Here is a 17872-nt window from a genome sequence, read left to right on the forward strand (position 1 = left end):
TTTAGTTGGCTAGAATACATGTTCAGTTGGCTAGAAATCCATGGTATCTGCAACTCATCCATGGATGTTCTTGTTGCACACATCCAGTGGAAAGTTGGCTTTCAAACCATGTTTAGTTGCACACGGACTACATCAAGTTTTTTCTGCTAAAGTTCTCCCTGAGTGTGTTTGTTGCACACATCCGGGAGATAGTTGGTTCGTAACAATTGTTTACTTGCACAGGAAAGTGAATCAGTTGTGCAAATATCATATCCACATATTTTCTAGTGCTTTTCTTGGTCTTCCTTCTCCCTCCAATCATGGAGATTTTTTACTTGATTTGGGAGATTCAGGGGGAAATGGCAGGGGAAAGTGAACAAGGTTTGATCTGGGAGAGCAGAAGAATTTTCTCACCTGATGGTGTTGCCTGCTAAGCCTCTCTTCTCTTATTGTTTTCTGACCCAGATCTCCTCACCTAGAGTGCTTTGCCATGTCAGCTCTACAGGATTTGGTTCATGGCCATGGATCCCTTTCTTTCGTGGGGAAGAAGTTGGGCGACCAGCGGGGAGAGTGGGTGGGCGAGGGGGCGTTGGAAGTTGATCAGTATCACGTGAAAGTGAACGGTGGTGGGGATCCTGATTTTCCTTTGTAAGCGCATGGGAACAGCTGGCCCGGAAGGACCAGGGGGGCAGTTGCTTACCTTTTTTGGTCGGCCGCTCGCGAGCGCTAGCGAGCCAACGACCGCCAGCCAGACGCGTCCAAAACACAATTCAGAGCAGAGATGTCTCAATCAGAGCCGAGATGATCCATTCTAGGCCAAAGGACAGAGCTACCAGCAAAAGCAATGCGATAAGGGAGTGTGGAGGAGCGTCTGCTACCTGAAGGAGGCGGTCGGCCTCGGTGTCGGGATCGGTCATGTTGCGGCCGTGCACGTTGAAGCTGAGCGAGGAGAAGGGCACGAAAAAGGCCTCGACGGTGTCTGGATCCCGTACCTGGACGGCCTCCGCCACCCACGGCCTCGCCGCTCCTCCTTGTTGTTGTTGTTGCTGCAGGGAAGCCATCATCCAGTACTCCACGCTGTGTTGCCGCATGATCCTGCCCGTGGAGGACGGCCACGCGAGGAACGTGGTGGAGTTCCCCTTGGGGTCCCCCATCTCCGCGGCCATTCCTCGAGGCGGTCATCATGGCGATGTGGAAGCGCGGGGGGAGGGGTGTCTTACGTGAAGACGCGGAGCGGCGAGGCGGGCGGGCACCTAGCAAAGAAGGGGAGAGGTTGAGGAGGAGGATGCTGGGGGGGGGGGGCTACGCGGGCCGGGGAGATGAGGTAGATGACGGTGGAGGAGAGCACGAAGGCAAGAAGCAGCAGCCCGAAGACGGCGGCCACCGTGCGGATGCTCGGCATAGTGGGCATGGCCGTGCCGCCCGCCGCGGGTTAACCGACAGCCGGATTCAAGGATTCAATGGGTATCCTACGGGTTGAATTGACAAAATGGCAGGAGGTATCTGCAAATTGTTCAGCGATGAATGGGCCGGGCCAGCTGGCGCCACTTGGTTACCTCTAATTGGCTCAGGACTAAATTTGCACATTGTGTGCAAGTTCTAGGACTACATAGTTCACTTTTGCAAGTTTTAGAACTAAACCATCACATGTTGGACAAGTTTCAGGACTTAGTGTGTTTTTACCTCTACTCTAAATGTACACATCAGATCAGTAATTTACAAAATCATTTTAGTCATTTTAGTCTTAATCATATAGATTGAAAGAAGGTAAGTTATGGTACCATAGCTTCTCTAAATTTCCTTCTCTATGGTAGAGGATCCAATTCCAGCGGGGGCAAGAGGGAAGGGAATCGTCGAGGAGACCCGGGTTAGGTTAGATATCGATCTCTATTATTCTGACTAATACGCGAGCATGACCAACAGTCAGGCCGGTTGTCAATGTTGAGCAGCACTCCTGCGTCGCGTTCCTTTTGTCCTTCCTGTCCGACGTGGACATCACAAGTGTTAGAAGGGAGAGAGGGATTGGTGGAGTAGTTGTTATATTGCTTGAACCTCATGGGCATATATATAGGAGTACAAAGACCAACTTGGAGTACAAGATAAGGCAGGACCAAATCCTAGTCTATCCTATACTTCCTAATAATCTTATACTCAACATCCCCCTGCAGTAACAACGGTAGCGACACAGATGGTGAGACTGGAGAAGAATCCGAAGGCAAGCCGACGGACACCCCCCACAGTCGTAACGGTCGACGCATCGCGGAAGTCGTGACTAGAGTGAAAACCGGCGAGGTTGCTCAAGCAGGCGGTAGCCCTTTGTGCCGTTTGTCGATGTAGCCGAGAGCGTGTGTGGTGGAGCCGTGGTCGAGGTAGCCATGTGAAGAATGCTGTGGTCGATGTCGAGTCGGGGTGGCCGGTGTTGAGGAAGTCGTCGTGGAGCCGCGGGCGCAAGGGGGCGCCGAGTTAGCATGGGCGCGGTGGTGTCGAAGTAGTGGTGTGCCAGAGAGGAGATTTTGTTGACGACGCGTCGCGGCGGGTTTGCCAAGCCCGAGGACACATCATAGACGAAGGCACGCACCGGTGTTGCCAGCACCGGGCATGCATAGACGGACGAAGACGAAGTTGACGAAGCGCCGCACCAGGCTTGCCAGACCCGGGGACACGTCGTGGACGAAGGCACGCGGCGGTGTTGCTAGCACCGGGCATGCGGAGACTAGGACCTGCACGAGCTGTACGCCATGTCGAAGAAATCGTAGGGCCAGCAGAGAAGAACTCGACGACACTTGCGGTGTTCATCGGCGCGGGGCCAATGTCACCAACGGTGGTCGGAGTAGACGAAGTGGTCGGGGTAGATGACGGCAACACTGGCGACGGGCGGGTGCTTGGACGAAGACGAAGGGGTGGACGGGCGGCGGCGGCGGCCAAAGAAGAGCGGCGGCGGCGGCTAGGTTAGGAGTGCGGCGGCGGTGCTCGAAGTAGGTGAGAACCCTGATAGTGCGACGAAGACCGGCGCGGACGGTGGCGTTCCCGCGCCAAGGGAGACGTCGCGGTGCATACCACGGGAGGTCGACGCGCGGTGACGGCGGAGTGGACAGTGGGCCGCGGCGCTATGGCCCGAAGGGGCGACGCAGCGGCGGTAGGCGGGTCGGGGCGACGGCGGGAAGACCTCGAGGCGGCGGCGGGGACCGCAGACCGCGACGTTGCGGCCCGAAGGGGCGACACAACGGCGATACGCGAGTCGGTGCAACCGTGGGGACGGCCTCGGGACAGCGGCGTGGACCGCGTGCCACGCTCGCTACGGCCCGACAGGGCGATGCAGCGGTGGCACGAGGGTCGATGCAACCACGGGACAGACTAGAGCGAACGCCCTCGGGGCGGCGGGGGACCGCGGGTCGCGGCACTACGACCCGAAGGGGCGACGCAGTGGTGACGCGGGTCGGTGCAGCCGGGAGAAGAACCACGAGGCGGCGGCGCTGCGGCCTGACGGGGCGACGCAGCGGCAGCCCGATGCTCGATCGGTGAAGAGGCGCGCTGAACTCGGGGACGATCTTCACGGGACCTGCGGAGGCGCGCGTAACCGACGAGCCAGGTCGATCGCGCGACGTAGATGAGGCGGATCGCGGCGACGAGCGGGTGATCAAGCCAATCGCGCGCGAGGTCGGGGACGCCGCTCGGTGGAGGGTGGTGGCGGCGGAATCCGAGATGAAGCCGGCGGCGGCGGGCGGCAGGGTGGCTATGATTGGCCGCCGCATGGCGCGAGGCCGTCGGGTCGGGGTGATGCAGGAGTCCCGGTCGAAGCAGGGCAGTGACGGCCGGCGTAGATCGACGGGCGGGCCGTCGCGCGAACGGCGGTGGTGAAGGGCCGCCGCATGACGCGAGGCCGCCGGGTCGGGGCGACCGACGGGCCGATGCGCGGATGACGCGCGAGGCCGCCGCGTCGGGGCGACCGACGGGCAGACGCGCGGACGACGCGCGAGCCCGCCGAGTCGGTGAAGAAGCTGGCCAATCGCGCCGGTGTTGGAGTAGAGGCGCACGGGGTCGACGGCGGCGGTGGGCGACGCAAACCGGATCACATAGACCGGAAAACCAAAAAGTAAACGCCGATCAAAGCGATTGGCGAGAGAGAGAAAACTCGGATCAAAGGATCGGAAAAAAGACTCTCTAGGGCAGCCGGCCAACACGGCTGGCGGACGAACCCTAGGTACGGGCGACGCAGCCCCCGGCGACGGTCATGGAGGCCGACCGCCCCGGGGGCGACGCGCAGGTGCGGAAGCGGCGGCTAGGGTTTAGGATCGACTTGCGATAGATATCATGTTAGAAGGGAGAGAGAGATTGGTGGAATAGTTGTTATATTGCTTGAGCCTCATGGGCATATATATAGGAGTACAAAGACCAACTTGGAGTACAAGACAAGGCAGGACCAAATCCTAGTCTATCACTTCCTAATAATCTTATACTCAACAACAAGGATGCGCCATTGTCCCGATGGTTATTGGGTCTGATGATATTTTTGCTTGTATCTACTCAGCCACATATGCTAAAAGTGCAGAGCATTTTTTTTGGGTTGTATTGTATAAACTCAGCCACAAATGCGCAAGGAGGTCAAAAGTCATGCAGGTAACCAAGCGTGCGCAATGGCTTTGATGTGATTGGGTGAAAGGAAAATTACAGAAGCCAAAGCGTGCAGGGCGACTCTCGCTAGCTCTAGTTCTTCCGAAGCATCCTAAGCAACAGACATACATATCTCCGGAAAAGTGAAGATCTGCTCGTCGAAGGAGCTCAAATAGCACAAGAAAATTCTGCTCAGCAAACAAACGTGGACAGGGTACTTTCAGCTAGTTTAGTTACCAGATTATGTTGTATCCATTAATCAGACTAAAATCCCTAATTGTTTGGTTACAAAGCAACTCTTAGTGAAGCGATAATCACTTAAGAATTCAACATGAGTATATGGCATCACGATTCAACATGAGCCGCAGTTACACAATTCTGCAGGTTGTACGTTCCTCATCGACATCCTCAACATCCTCCTCATCTTCCTCATATTCCTCATCTTCCGCATATTCCTCCACCCCATTATCCTCATCATGCTCCTCACCCCCTGGCTGAGGCTGCTCATTGTCGTTCCATAGCTCATTATCTGTGATACTGTTGTAGTCCATAACATTTTTCAGGAGCAGTGTATTGTTAGCTTCCATTCTATGGCCAGGCAGGTGTTGCTGGTTAAATCGCCCCCCGCATGTTGACCCCTTTGAATGGCAGTCTTCACAAAGATCGTAACCCACCGCACAGTCCATGCAGCTATACCTGTTACCTCGAATCGGTTCTGCCTGCACACACGTTTGACATAATATGCAAGTTTGTGAGTGCCCTAATGTGGCCATTACAAACTATAATCTAGGTATGTACAACTTCACTTACTCCACAATTGTCACATCCAACACCAAGGTGCACATTGCCAACCCTGTGAGGCATGCTTCTGCTATCATTGTTGAGCGAACTACCTAAACGTCAAGAAACACAAGTTCATGAACGGCAACTCATTATTATAGATTTATTTTCATCTCAAACTAAACAGTAATCATATTAATGAATTAATAGAAGCAAAATGATTAGATGGCCAACATTTTTTGTTATATATAATCAATCTTGTTTTTCTTTCGTGAAAACGCAAAGCTTGCGTCTCAATATATTCACAAAGACAGAAAAAACTACAAAACCCCAAGCAGGGGCAGGGTACACGAAACAGAGTGCTGGGGTTTGGCAGACATCCCACTCCCCGGGCGAACACATCCTAAGCCCTATTCGCTGGCTTGGGCCCAACCTTTGGCCTCGTCCTTGATTAGCCCCAGTAGCACAACAACACGCGCGTCATTGCAGTGCTTCTACAGCATCCAGGAGGTGAGAAGGACATCTCAAGGTGGCACCTTTATGAAGATCCTTGGGCGAGCAAGCCCTGGCCATGAGCCATCGATCAACAAGAGGCTCACCGGGGTCGAGTGGACGGAAAGGGAACCTGGTCCAAGCCAGAGCTTTCCTACACACATGCCTTGCAAAGGAGCATTTGACCAGAAGTGCGCCATAGTCTCGAGGATTTGGTTGCAGAACATGCAGGCTGGCTGGTGAGGGTGATTGCGGCGTTCAAGCCGTTGAGCGGTCTAGAATCTATCAAGGGCAGCAAGCAGAAAGAAGACCTTCACCTCGCGTGGTGCCGGTGCCCACGAGGGCCAGGTAAGCTTCCAAGCTCTGCATCCGGTGGAACCTCCGAAGGAGGCTTTGCACGGTGCCGCTCTCAGTACAACGCCAAAGGAGGTGATCAGGTTGGTCACTGAATTGCACTTGGGACACAGCGCGTGAAGGCTGGATGAGCTCACGCAAGCCAAGCAATCCGTGGATGTTGAGCATCCAAGAATGGTTATGCGCAGCCATAGCCACTTTCCTCTACTTCCTAAGCCTCTTGGGCACATGCCCATAAATCAGTTGTGTAGTCCTGCTGGGGGCACGGCCATCCAGCCATCGACCTTTCCAAAAGAGGGACTTGGTTCCATTCCTGACACACATGAAGGTGGAGACGAAAACCATGGCCTTCTCTATAGCTGAGAACTGCAACTCAAGGCCGCTCCAGGATCGCTGACTGTCTGTGCGTCTACACCAAAGCAAGTGGGGGTGTAGAGCGACCCCGGGACGCTCCTGGTCTTTGACACCAATTCCACCAAACTCCGCTGGCTAGCACAAGATAATAGGGAATAGCAGCAGTAGGTCGGCGCACAGTGAGGTGAACCCGAGGTAGGGAAGTGGGAATTCCTCCACAACCAAGCTGGATGGCGACCAAGGCCGCCTCATCGGGTGAACAGTGCAGAGACATGGCCAAACTTTCAGTGTAATTGGTGCACCGATGTGAGGCTTCACCGAAAAGCGATAAAATTCACGGAGGCAATGAGGTCATGCATGGAGCTGGAGGTGTAACACCCCCACTACGGGCTGTCACTATATGTCTGTAAGCTGGGCCTGGGCTTATGGAAAGGGCTTGTCATTGGAGCATAGGGCCCAGTTGGCATGGCATATGCTACATATGCAACCAGGGAAGCACATCAGGGGGGCGAACAGAATAGAATTGGCTTGGCGTTCTTCCTCCTCCAGCTCTTCCCTTCCCTCGTACCAGACGAGTGTATCCCCTCTCCTCATGATTCTCTCATGCTTACCTTGATTCTGTGCTCTTCTCATCCTTGATTCTCTTCTCTGGATTGTAGTTCGTTTGTGAATCTTGGTTTGGTGATTTAATTCATACACCAGGAACACTTGTATCGATGGATTTGGTGCTGTTCGGTATTGATTTGTCACCTCCTAATCTAGGGGCGTGACAGGAGGGATGGCAGAAGATGACCCAGTTGTCTGCATAAAGTGAAACTCCGGCCACGGGACAGCGCTTGCAATTGCTCCAGGACACCAAGTGTGGTGGCGTGGTGGAGAAGACAGCTGAGGGCATCAACCGCGATGACGAAGAGCATTGGGGAAAGCATGTCACCTTGGTGCAGCCCCTTTCTGTGCCAAATTGGTGGACCTGCACTCCGTTGAGCATGACTCGAGTGCTAGCTGAGGACCAGAGGATTGCAAGCCAATCTCGCCATTGGTCGCTGAAACCGATGCTCCCAACTCTTGAGCACTTCAAAGAAGACAGGGAAGAGACTGAATCAAAGGCTTTGGATAGGTCCAATTTGTGTAGCACACGAGTTGTTGTAGAGAGAGTGTGCAGTCTCTCGGAAGAGGATGAAGTTATCATGCAATGACCGCCCACCCATGAAGGCATTCTGCTTGCGGCTGACGATCTGGTGCGGTCCCGGGTCGAAGATCCACAAAGCATCCACGGGAAGAGCAAGCCGTGTGAGCATCATGGGGCTCAGCCAGGAAGGAGATCTTACCAGTTTCAGCTTTATTTGCCCATAAACGGTAGTAATCCACTAAGGTGTCCCGACAGGAGAAGAGACTTGGGCAGAGATGGCATTCCTAGTGAGTTGCGGAGTGGATAAGGTGACCTCACGGCTGCACCACGCATTCAGTAAACCACCAGGGTACCGAACGCAGGCAAGGCAATGTGATAATCAAACTCTGAACCTAAAGTTTCCAAAGCAGTTGGTTTGAGAGCGATTCAACTTTAGTTTCTTGTGTAGACCGGTGGCTCCGGAGCAGAGCACCACGGAACACAGTGAGCATGTCTCTGCCGTTCATAATCTACACCAAGATTTTCAGGCTATACGCCATATGGACATCAGGTCGACGAGGGTGGATGCTACACCCTAGGTTTTGTGCCCAGACTATCATTTTGCCAACAATAGAAGTGTAAGATAAGCAACCCTAAATCACAAGTGTGACGATGTGTGCCCACATGCAGCACACCTCTCTAGCTCTCTCTCCTGAGTCCAGCTCCCCTATCTCTCCCCCACCCAAGTGTGATCAATATTTTAGTAAGGCAAGAAACAACTGAACACGTTCCCGATGCTTACCCGATGATAAAGGCTCAAAACTTAGTCCAACAGCCTCAGCCCTTGCAGCGTACTCCCGCGGGAAGAACTCTTGGATGATCCAAGGTTTTGGTTACCAGTCGAAATTTCAAGATTTCCCATGGTTACCACGTATTTCCGTGCCCCTCGGTAAATCGTCATACCGAGCAAAAAATACCATTTTTTTGAAATTTTTGAATTTAAACACTCGATTTACAGTAAGGTATGTAGGGTCTAATTAATGCAATGAAAGTTGGTTATGGCATGTTGGTAGCAACCTAGTTCCTGTTTTGAGAGGTCTCTGGTTTGAATATTCGTTCATTTTCTTATTTGAATTCAAAATTCAACTATAAAATTCGCTCGAAATATTCTCGGTATTTGTCGGTATTTCTCGGTAACCGTGGTAACCACATTTATCAGTCCCCCTCGGTAAAATTACCTCATTCGGTAACCAAAACCTTGGGATGATCTCATCCAGAGAAATGCACACAGAGGGAAACTTCCCTGGATGAACACTTCCGCAACGCTTGCATGCCAATAGCCCATCACTAGATGGCAAGCAGCTTTTGCAACAAACTTCAGAAAAAAAAAACAGAAGGAAAAAATATCAATTTTCACATTAAGAAGTCACTAAATGTAGGCAAAAACTCTAATTTTAATACCGTGTCCACAATTTAAGACTGATGGCTTGTATAGTAGCTTGTTACACTCAAAACAAAGCTCATCCTGCAAACCAACTATTTAAGGAGTTAATGCCTTAATGCACACAGTCAAGAAATTGTCAATTCGATAACTATTATAAAACTAATACCATCAACTGGTGGAGATGATCTCCCCAAGCTTCTCTCTTGTTCTGCAAGACAATCGCAACAATATAATTGAAAAAATGTAAGGTGTGGTAAGACAAAAGTAGACTAGAGTAGTCAATGCTACGCACCTAAAAATTCCGCTTCAACTCTTGCATACTCCGCTGGTTTCAATTTCTTAACCAAAGTATGATAAGTCTCACATATTTTTGGAAAATGTGCAAACTGCGTCTTGCACAAGGGGCATAGAGTGTCAACTAAGATGCTCATATGCTCAGCAATACTCCAGAACGAGAAGGTGTGTCCACAAACTATATTATCAATAAAACAATTCAGTGAAAAACATGTGTGTAACTCTGGATAGAATGAATCAAAACTTACCCAAGACCACCGGTTTGAAGAGCAAGTCACTGCATCATAGAGAAATATAAAATAAGTGGGTGTGGTGTGTGACAGGCGAGGGGAGACATCACAACAAATCGAGGACTGGAACTTTAAGTGCGTTGATGAAACACTGAAACTTACTAAGTAATGGCACATTTGAACGTAGTCGGGATCACCACCTCCTCCTCCAGCTTCAGGAAATGCATCTTGTTGTCAGCAGCCATCCTACGATTTGAAAAATTAGTGAGACAAACAGTAGCAGATCGAGTGGTTTGATGAAACTTAGGTGTGTTTGATTTGGGGGATACGGTAGGTTGGTTGAGGCTCCATGTAGTATGTTTTGGTTGAGACTCCATTGAACTTAGATCAAAATCATCAATCGCCATGAATTTTGAGTAGTATGGGCCTTCATAACACAAAAGGAAGGCTCCATGTCCTTTGTAACCGTGTACTAAAAGTCTGGGATCGAAGGGCGTAGCCATGGCCTGTATTATGGATGCAACGTATCTGTATTGCAGCCAGTCGTCGCGCGTGTGCAGAACACACGTGAGACACCAAGGACTCAAGATGTCCCTTGCCGATTCGCAGACGGGGCGCAAAGCATGGATCAATCTGAATGTAAAAGGTAGGACTGCTATGGCGCTGCTAGAAGGAGGGCGCCAGAGGGCCGGACGGGAGCCTTTCTACCCACGGCCGGGCAAGAGGGAAGGGATTTCCTTCTTAATTCTTGCTTGCTTAGAGTGATACATCTCCTCTCTTTATATAGAGAGGTTTACTTGACTCCCAAGCAAGGCTTACTTGACCCCTAAGCAAGCGACCCTTATCTCTAATTAACCCTAAGACTAATGGGCTATACCGCCAGCCCAGGCTCATTAGGCCCATTACGTACTCTAACACTACACCCCACCTGCACATGCAGCTTGTCCTCGAGCTGCAGCCTAACCAACTTATAACCATGACTCGACGCAACACAAACCTAACACCTAAAAACAAGCCTTTTACATCTCGGCTTGTTTTAATACTCTCAACCTGAAATGGACAGGGACGCTTTATTTTGGACCCCTCAACAAAAAGTGGACACCATCCGCAGGCCGGACGTGCACGTGTACAGCCACCTGGATCCCATGGACACCACCTGGACCAAAGGAGTGCATGTGTATGGCCACCTGGAAGTGGTCGCAAGAGCGACCAGCAAAGGCGCCCTCGCGGCGGCCGGCGGCGGAAAGCAGTGGTGCTACGCAATGCGCTCCTGTCGGTGACACCCTGCCTTCTCCCCGCCGGATGGCTGTTGGTCTGCACCGCATAGGAAAGAGTGCAGGGCTTGCGATGGAGAATGACGAGGAGGGGTGCGCCCTCCCCCCCCCCCAACCGCCGATGTCGCAGACTTTGAGGTCGCTGCCCGCGGGGAAAACAGCATGCCCACCGCCCGTGGGGGAAACCGCATGCCCAAGATCCCCGACGGAGCGAACGAGATCGAGATCCTTTGCGCAGCGAAGGACAACTTGGAGGAGCGGCAGCTGCAGACCACGCATCGCCCGCACACGCCGACACGCTAGGAGGCCACGCGGAGCAGCCTGCAGCCTCACCGCCGCCGACACGTGGCGGGTAGCGATCCAAGACGAAAGCGGTGACGGCGACGGCGGGGACTTGATCTGCTGGATGCGAACGCCCTGAGATGGCGGCGGCGCTGATGGAAACGAGGTCGTCACAGTCCCGTCGTAGGGCATCCCATACTGGGCAGCGGAGCTGACCGGCGGTGGTTGCTGCAGCTGCAGCGACTGCTGCGGTGTCGCGCCGGGCAGCGGTTGCGGCTGCTGCGGCGGAGCATCGGGCGCGGCGGAGGCCACCAGGAGCGGCGGCTGCCACTGCAGCCAGGGCTGGGCGGTGGTGGCGATGGATGGCAGCTGTAGCGGCCCGGCGAGCGCGGCGAAGGCCGCCTGGTGCGGCGGCTGCCACGACAGCCACGGCGGCGTGGGGGCGGCGATGGGCGGCGCAGCCGGGTGCGCCCCGTAGGACCCGGCCAAGAACAGGCGGATCTCCTAGACCGCCCGGGTTAGGTCCCGCAGCACCCCGGACACCTCCTCCGGGGTGAGGACGTTGGGGGCGGGCACGACGGAGGATCCCGGCGCGGGCAGGAGCGGGGCGAAGGTCGTGGTGGTCGCCAGAGGCGACGAGGTGACCGCAACGAAAGAGACGGGCTTGGCGGCGTTGAAGACATGATCGAACCAAAGCTACCTGTTACCAAATTGTAATGGCGCTGCTAGAAGGAGGGCGCGAGAGGGCCGGCCGGGGGCCTTTCTACCCACGGCCGGGCAAGAGGGAAGGGATTTCCTTATTAATTCTTGCTTGCTTAGATTGATACATCTCTCTTTATATAGAGAGGTTTACTTGACTCCCAAGCAAGGCTTACTTGACCCCTAAGCAAGCAACCCTTATCTCTAATTAACCCTAAGACTAACGGGCTATACCACCATCCCAGGCCCATTACATACTCTAACAAGGACACAACGATCTACCCAAGTTCGGGCTGCATTACCGCGTAAGACGCTACTCCTGCTTTGTGTGTGGTTGATTTGGCTGACAGTGACCTACATGTTCCTTCCAAGAACGGAAAGTGTACTGTTGCTCCTATCTATGTCCTTAGTGTCCAACCCAACCCTGGAGTAGATCCAGTTTTGTGTTTGTCAAAATCTCCGCCCCCCCCCCCTTTTCCCACTGTAGCCCGGTTCTCCTTTTATATTGCAACGGACACCATAGTTGCTACAGTAGAGGGCACCTACCATGAAGAGATAGGTGGGTTCATTAAATGCTTGATGAAGTGTCGTCGTCCTCTGGCTTCCGGGAACGAGTGCCTGTCTTGTCACCACCGCCCAAGATGCTGACCCGATGCAGGCATGACACGCCTCTGCGCAGGTGTGCACCATGCAGGGAATACTTGGGTGAGTCACCCCTTGCGTCTTGGTATTCCACTGGATCGCCTGCCCCCTCGCCACGTGCTGTTAAAGGTCTGCGTACGCAGAACCAGTACACCACGCGGAGGGTGCGGTGGCTAGCTATCACTGCTTGCCGGATGCGAGTCAATTGGAATGGTCGCAGGGCCGGGCCGGCAAAATCGGAGGCCCTGTGCCAAACTCTAAAATGGGCCCTATTGCAGCAGCAAAGTATAATGATAATAATGTATAGATGAACTGTGTGACTTTTTAATCAAGAATCATATCCATTCAATCCTTGGTTGCATAGTCCTTTTTTGAGATTGAGTTAAATCCTCTATTCTTTAGTTTTTTCTTGCACTTTTGGTAACTAGATTTATGTTCTCTTGATGGAAACATGAATTAGATCTCGGAACACTGAACGTCTAGTATCCCCACGATGCGTGGCGCCCTTTTCACATTGGTGGAGGGAATCAAACCCGCCGCGTCAGTATTTGGGAATGCGTCGGTAAGCGCGAGCGGCTGGCTGAGTCTTGAGCCTCTTCGTTCTTGCGCCAGTGAGAGCGGACATGATGCCGCTTTCCATTAATTCCCCAAGTAGACGGGACAGGGCGCCACTTGAGTTCGTCTTGGGAACCCAAATGTGCATTGGTAGGATCGCTGACCCTCATGAGCAAGGAGCTGATCCATCATGCTCGGCTACAAATGCCAAGGAGAGGCGGATTACTCCTTACTTTCTTCCAGTTCTCCCTTCCCCCTTCCTCTTCCACCTCCCATGGCAGCTCAGGAAGTGGCAAAGTTCGAGGCGAAGCGCCTCGCGGAGGAGGTTCAGGCCCATAGGATGGAGCTCCAGGCCAAGGACGCCAAGCTCAAAGCCCTCATGGAGAGGACGAGCGTAAAGCTCAAGGCCAAGGATAGGGAGCTCCGATGCATGGAGGCGGAGCTTGAAGATCTCAAGCGAAGACGAGCGACGCGCTCCTCCACCACCAAGAGGAGAGTGCAGAGATTCACAAGTGACTTGAATCCATGACCGAGAAGCTTCGTACGACGGAGGCCACCATGGAGGAGGCAGCGGATCGCCTCAGCAGGGAGGTCGCCATAATGGCGAGCCGCCTTGAGCGGGAGCGAGCCAAGAGGAATGGGATCGAAGACTGCCTTGGCAAGGCGCTGTTGGACGTTGGGCACACAGGTGGAACGGTTGCGCGGTGCATACCATCAGGCGAGCGCGGTAATGCCCGCCATCGGCCTGAATCCTTTCGACCACCCAGCCAACTTCAGTGAGCGGTGCCTTCCGGACTTGGTGTCCTTCCTCTTTCTTGCTGAGGACCTGGGACGCCTCCGTACCCTTCTGATAAAGGCAATAAACAGAGGGGATTCAAGCCACCATTGTCGTGGCTTCTCGCATCCTCTCCAATCTCCACCATCGCTACCCATTCTTGCCGATGAGCGCCATCTTGGATGACTTGGCGCCCGCTGTCCAGGTGTCCCCTCTAATTGTCGTTGTGGTCCGTTTGGAAAAAAAGGGACTCCGGCCCCATGTAAGCGTCTCCTTCCAGCATGTCGACAACCGTTCCTTTTGCCTGTCAGACAGAAAGAAAGTAGTGGGCGCTAGGCGCCAGTACGGACAGAATGCAATAATATGTAAGCATTGTCCTACTTTGAGCAATGTAAATTATGGCTCCAATGCTTTGCTTCCCTTGAATAATCCTTTTGTAAATATTTGTATGCTCCATGTTTCAATTTTGGGTGTACTTGGTTATGCGAATCCCAACTGTGATGCGAAAGATGAAAAACCTAAGCAACAACCACGGGGGTAGTACCTTCCAGAGTGCTTGGTATTATAGAACAATTGTGGCTACGGGGCCGTTTGGATCGTGGCCGATGGCTACCACGCCAAAATCTTGGCATTGACTAGCTGCCTCGGTGGATGTTTGGATCGTGGCCCAGCTTCCGTTGCCACGCCAATATTTTGGTAGCCTAGTTCAGAATCAACACCCACGCACAGGCGAGATGCGGGCAGCCGATTCCTCCGCCAAAATTTTGGCTCGCCCCTGATTTGGCGTGGCCATCCTGGGCGTAATCCAAACAGCCCCTATGTTAGTGTTGCCGGAAGGAACTGCCAACAAGCTAGAGGCACACAACGGGTTCTATTAACACCCCCTTTCAAACAGGTCCAAAATCTCGATAGGATCACCCACGGGTTGAAACGGACTAGAAAGTTGTTTCACTTATCTCTCGAGGCCTACTCCAAATGCACTTAGATGGCAAGCCCGTTGCTTTTTTGGAACCCGGGTTCTCCGGGTAGTATGTGATGCATGCCAGCCGGAACGAATCCGGTAGTGTCCTACTGGTAGATTTTGGTGAAGGTGGTACTTGCCTGGGCCCCCACTGAGTGCGCAGGTTCTCTATCTTTAGTCCCTTGAACTACCCGAATAGGACCTTCCCACTTCGGTGTCAACTTATTATTTTCCTTCCCGGATGAAATCCGGCGAAGGAGAAGGTCACCTTCCTCGAATCCTCAGAAACGGGCACAATGGTCGAGAGGGCCACATAAACCTGGTTGCGCATGGCATGTGCAACGATCCAGGAAGGATTCTCCTCGAGAAAAGTTGACATCGTCACGTCTCCTTTTTACCCTTGCGTGGAACAACTATGGACGAGTACCTGAGGAAATTCACATACGAATCCTGTGGGAGGGACCACTTCTACTCCACAGGTAGGAACGAGGTGGGTTTTCCTGCTGCTCGGTTTGGTATCACATTGATTGACCAAGGAGCAACAGGCTCTTCATCGAATCAGCGCCTACTACGTTACTTCAGATCATCAAAAGTCCGGGTACTGGGCCCACATTCCACCTCGACATTGCTCCCACCGGCCAGCCCAATACCTCTCAAGTGTGCACCAAGCACACATCCGATCTAGGTACCAGCTTGTGATGCCATGCGTCAAGGACGCTACTCGTGAACTGGGTGCCACTTGTTGGTAATCCGTCGATAGGCAGATACTAATGGCAGGCCAATCCCCTACGAAACTTGATTACGAACTGAGCAATGGCTTTCTTGGCAGGCTCAACCTCAGGTCGCCTTGAGATCTTGCCGGTTGTGTCGCCCAAGCACTTGTAGTCCCCAACTTAGTGAGGAAAAGACCAGGGAGATCCAGCCCCCATACGGTAAACGGCCTTGGGGGTGGAATCGCTAGCCTGCGCTGATTAACGAATTTCTTGAGGGGATGCATCTGTTACCAATGCATGCGCCACCTCTACTGCCTTCTCCTGGGTTAAGGTTCGATAGGATTCTTACTGAGATTCCTTTCCACGAATGCCTATGGCCCATGGTAGGCTTTATGCGTTCTTGAGCAAAAATCCTTCCCGCTGGAAACCGATTTCTACTCCCAAAGATCATACTATAGTCCCGCGTCTTCACGCTGTCCCGCTATAAGTATCTCCACCCGTGTAGGCGCGCACCCAGTTGTCCCTTATAACTGTCCTGAATTGTTATACGGGCTTCCAGGGATTTTGACTTCTTATAACTATCAAGCAGCCTTTGTTGTCAAAACTAGAACTTGAGGTTCTACGGCAAGCGTAGCTTAGCTGAATGACATTCCGTTCCCGGAACCACTGAGGCAAACACTCCGGGAAGGAATTTTGTAAGTATCAGTCAGCGGTTGCCACCCTTGTCGGATCCCAAAGTTCATTAGTTATGGTAGCATGATTGAGCGATACTCCCTTCCCGGAATCGCACCAAGGTTTGCGTAGCTTAGCTGAATGACATTCCGTTCCCAGAATCCCACCAAGGCAAACACTCCAAGAAGGAATTTCATAAGTATCAATCAGCGGTTGCCACCCTTGTAGGATCCCAAAGTTCATCAGTTATGGTAGCATGATTGAGCGATTCTCCCTTCCCGGAATCGCACCGAGGCAAACACTCCAGGAAGGAATTTTGTAAGTGTCAGGCAATTCCTTGTCACCCAAGCCAAAATGTGTGGTTCGACGGTAGGTACGAGAAAAGTTGATGATAGTTTCTCTTCGGAAACGTCCTAGGGTAATTTAGTCCTTAGAGTAGAAGTCTTTGTAAGGTTCAGGTACGGCGTCCTGAAACACTTAACAACTAAGAGTGGCGATACGGACTCGCAATCGTGAATATCCTTAGTTGCATGAGGGTCACTTGTCATGTTAAAAAAGAGGGGAGAAAGCATCCGAATAGCCAAAAACATTCACAATACGCGGGACGAACCGGGTGTATGTTTAGCTTCCCAGGCCAGGGACTAGGTGGTATCTTGGAGAACCAAAAAATACAATCATCGTACAAATCTCCAACTGATGGTTTAACATGACAGTCATACTCTTTAACGTGATGTCGGCCAAAGTGCCAATCAGGACCTTGGCGCAACGTACCCGCGTTCGACAACCCCCAATGGGTTGCTGGCCTCCTCCATTCAGGCGCACCTGTAGGTGAGAGCATAGAGCTTTGCTACGATGTGCACCCAACGGGCTGCAAGCTCTTCGCGCACCCTAGTTTTGTGGACGTTCAGGTAGAACGCCATGATGACGGAGGCAGCAGGCAGGTCAGGGACCCTGTCCTGCATCTGCCAAAAATGACGGATGTACTCCCGGAGCGGCTTGCCGGCTTCTGCTTGAGGTAGCGAAGAGAGAAATAGGTGGAGTGCGCCACCTTGAAATCCTCACGGGAACAAGAAGCATCCGTGGGAGCCGCTTGGGGGTACCGTGGATGTTGTCCCATCTTGCCGCCCCCAGATTTGGGCCGCCCGCTCTTGGGCTTGTCGTGCGGACGCCCCTCTTGGGGAGACGGCGAGTTCTTCTGCAGGCGGGCACGGCTGCGCCTGCGCTTTGTGACCGTGGCTTGATCTTAACCTTAGGGTGTCGGCTCCCAACCATTCTGACCGAAAGTGGATGAAGCGGTTGGTGAAGACGTCGGTGGCTTTGCTGATGTAGATCCGCATGAGCGCCCCCCTACCTAGCGCACCAAATGTCGTCGTGCGTGTGCAGAACACATGTGAGACACCAACGATTGAAGATGTCCCTTGTCGATTCGCAGACAAGGCGCAAAGCATGGATCAATCTCAATGTAAAAGGTACGAAGAGGACACAGCGATTTACCCATGTCCGGGCCTCATGACTACGTAACACTCTACTCCTACTTTGTGTGTGGTTGATTTGGTTGACAGTGGGCTACAAGTTCTTCCAGGAACGAAAAGTGTAGTGTTGCTCTATGTCCTTAGTGTCCAACCCAACCTTGGAGTAGATCTAGTTTTGTGT

General features: G+C 52.8%; 2 protein-coding genes and 1 pseudogene across 3 annotated transcripts; all 3 read right to left on the reverse strand.

Annotated features, from left to right (window-relative positions):
• Positions 1-749: 749 nt before the first annotated feature.
• Positions 750-1390, reverse strand: LOC123067476 (uncharacterized; annotated as a pseudogene).
• Positions 1391-4798: 3408 nt separating this feature from the next.
• LOC123065289 (E3 ubiquitin-protein ligase PRT1-like) lies at positions 4799-5469 on the reverse strand. Its single transcript, XM_044488625.1, has 2 exons — positions 5401-5469; positions 4799-5309 (listed from the first exon to the last, which is right to left on the reverse strand). Exons 1-2 carry the CDS (start codon positions 5452-5454, stop codon positions 4959-4961), a joined length of 405 nt encoding a protein of 134 aa, XP_044344560.1. The 5' UTR covers positions 5455-5469; the 3' UTR covers positions 4799-4958.
• Positions 5470-8566: 3097 nt separating this feature from the next.
• On the reverse strand, positions 8567-12497 carry LOC123065290 (E3 ubiquitin-protein ligase PRT1). 2 transcript variants are annotated; one of them, XM_044488627.1, is made up of 7 exons: positions 12448-12497; positions 9809-9892; positions 9665-9693; positions 9415-9594; positions 9289-9330; positions 9140-9214; positions 8567-9053 (listed from the first exon to the last, which is right to left on the reverse strand). In XM_044488627.1, the coding sequence occupies exons 1-7, from the start codon at positions 12468-12470 to the stop codon at positions 8821-8823; spliced, it is 666 nt and encodes a 221-aa protein (XP_044344562.1). In that variant the 5' UTR covers positions 12471-12497; the 3' UTR covers positions 8567-8820. The 2 variants fall into 2 exon arrangements, with proteins under 2 accessions (XP_044344562.1, XP_044344561.1); XM_044488626.1 differs by lacking the exon at positions 12448-12497 and having other exon boundaries at positions 9809-10123.
• Positions 12498-17872: the final 5375 nt, after the last annotated feature.

The sequence above is a fragment of the Triticum aestivum genome, chromosome 3B (genome assembly GCF_018294505.1).
Source record: "Triticum aestivum cultivar Chinese Spring chromosome 3B, IWGSC CS RefSeq v2.1, whole genome shotgun sequence".
NCBI classification, from domain to species: Eukaryota; Viridiplantae; Streptophyta; class Magnoliopsida; order Poales; family Poaceae; genus Triticum; species Triticum aestivum.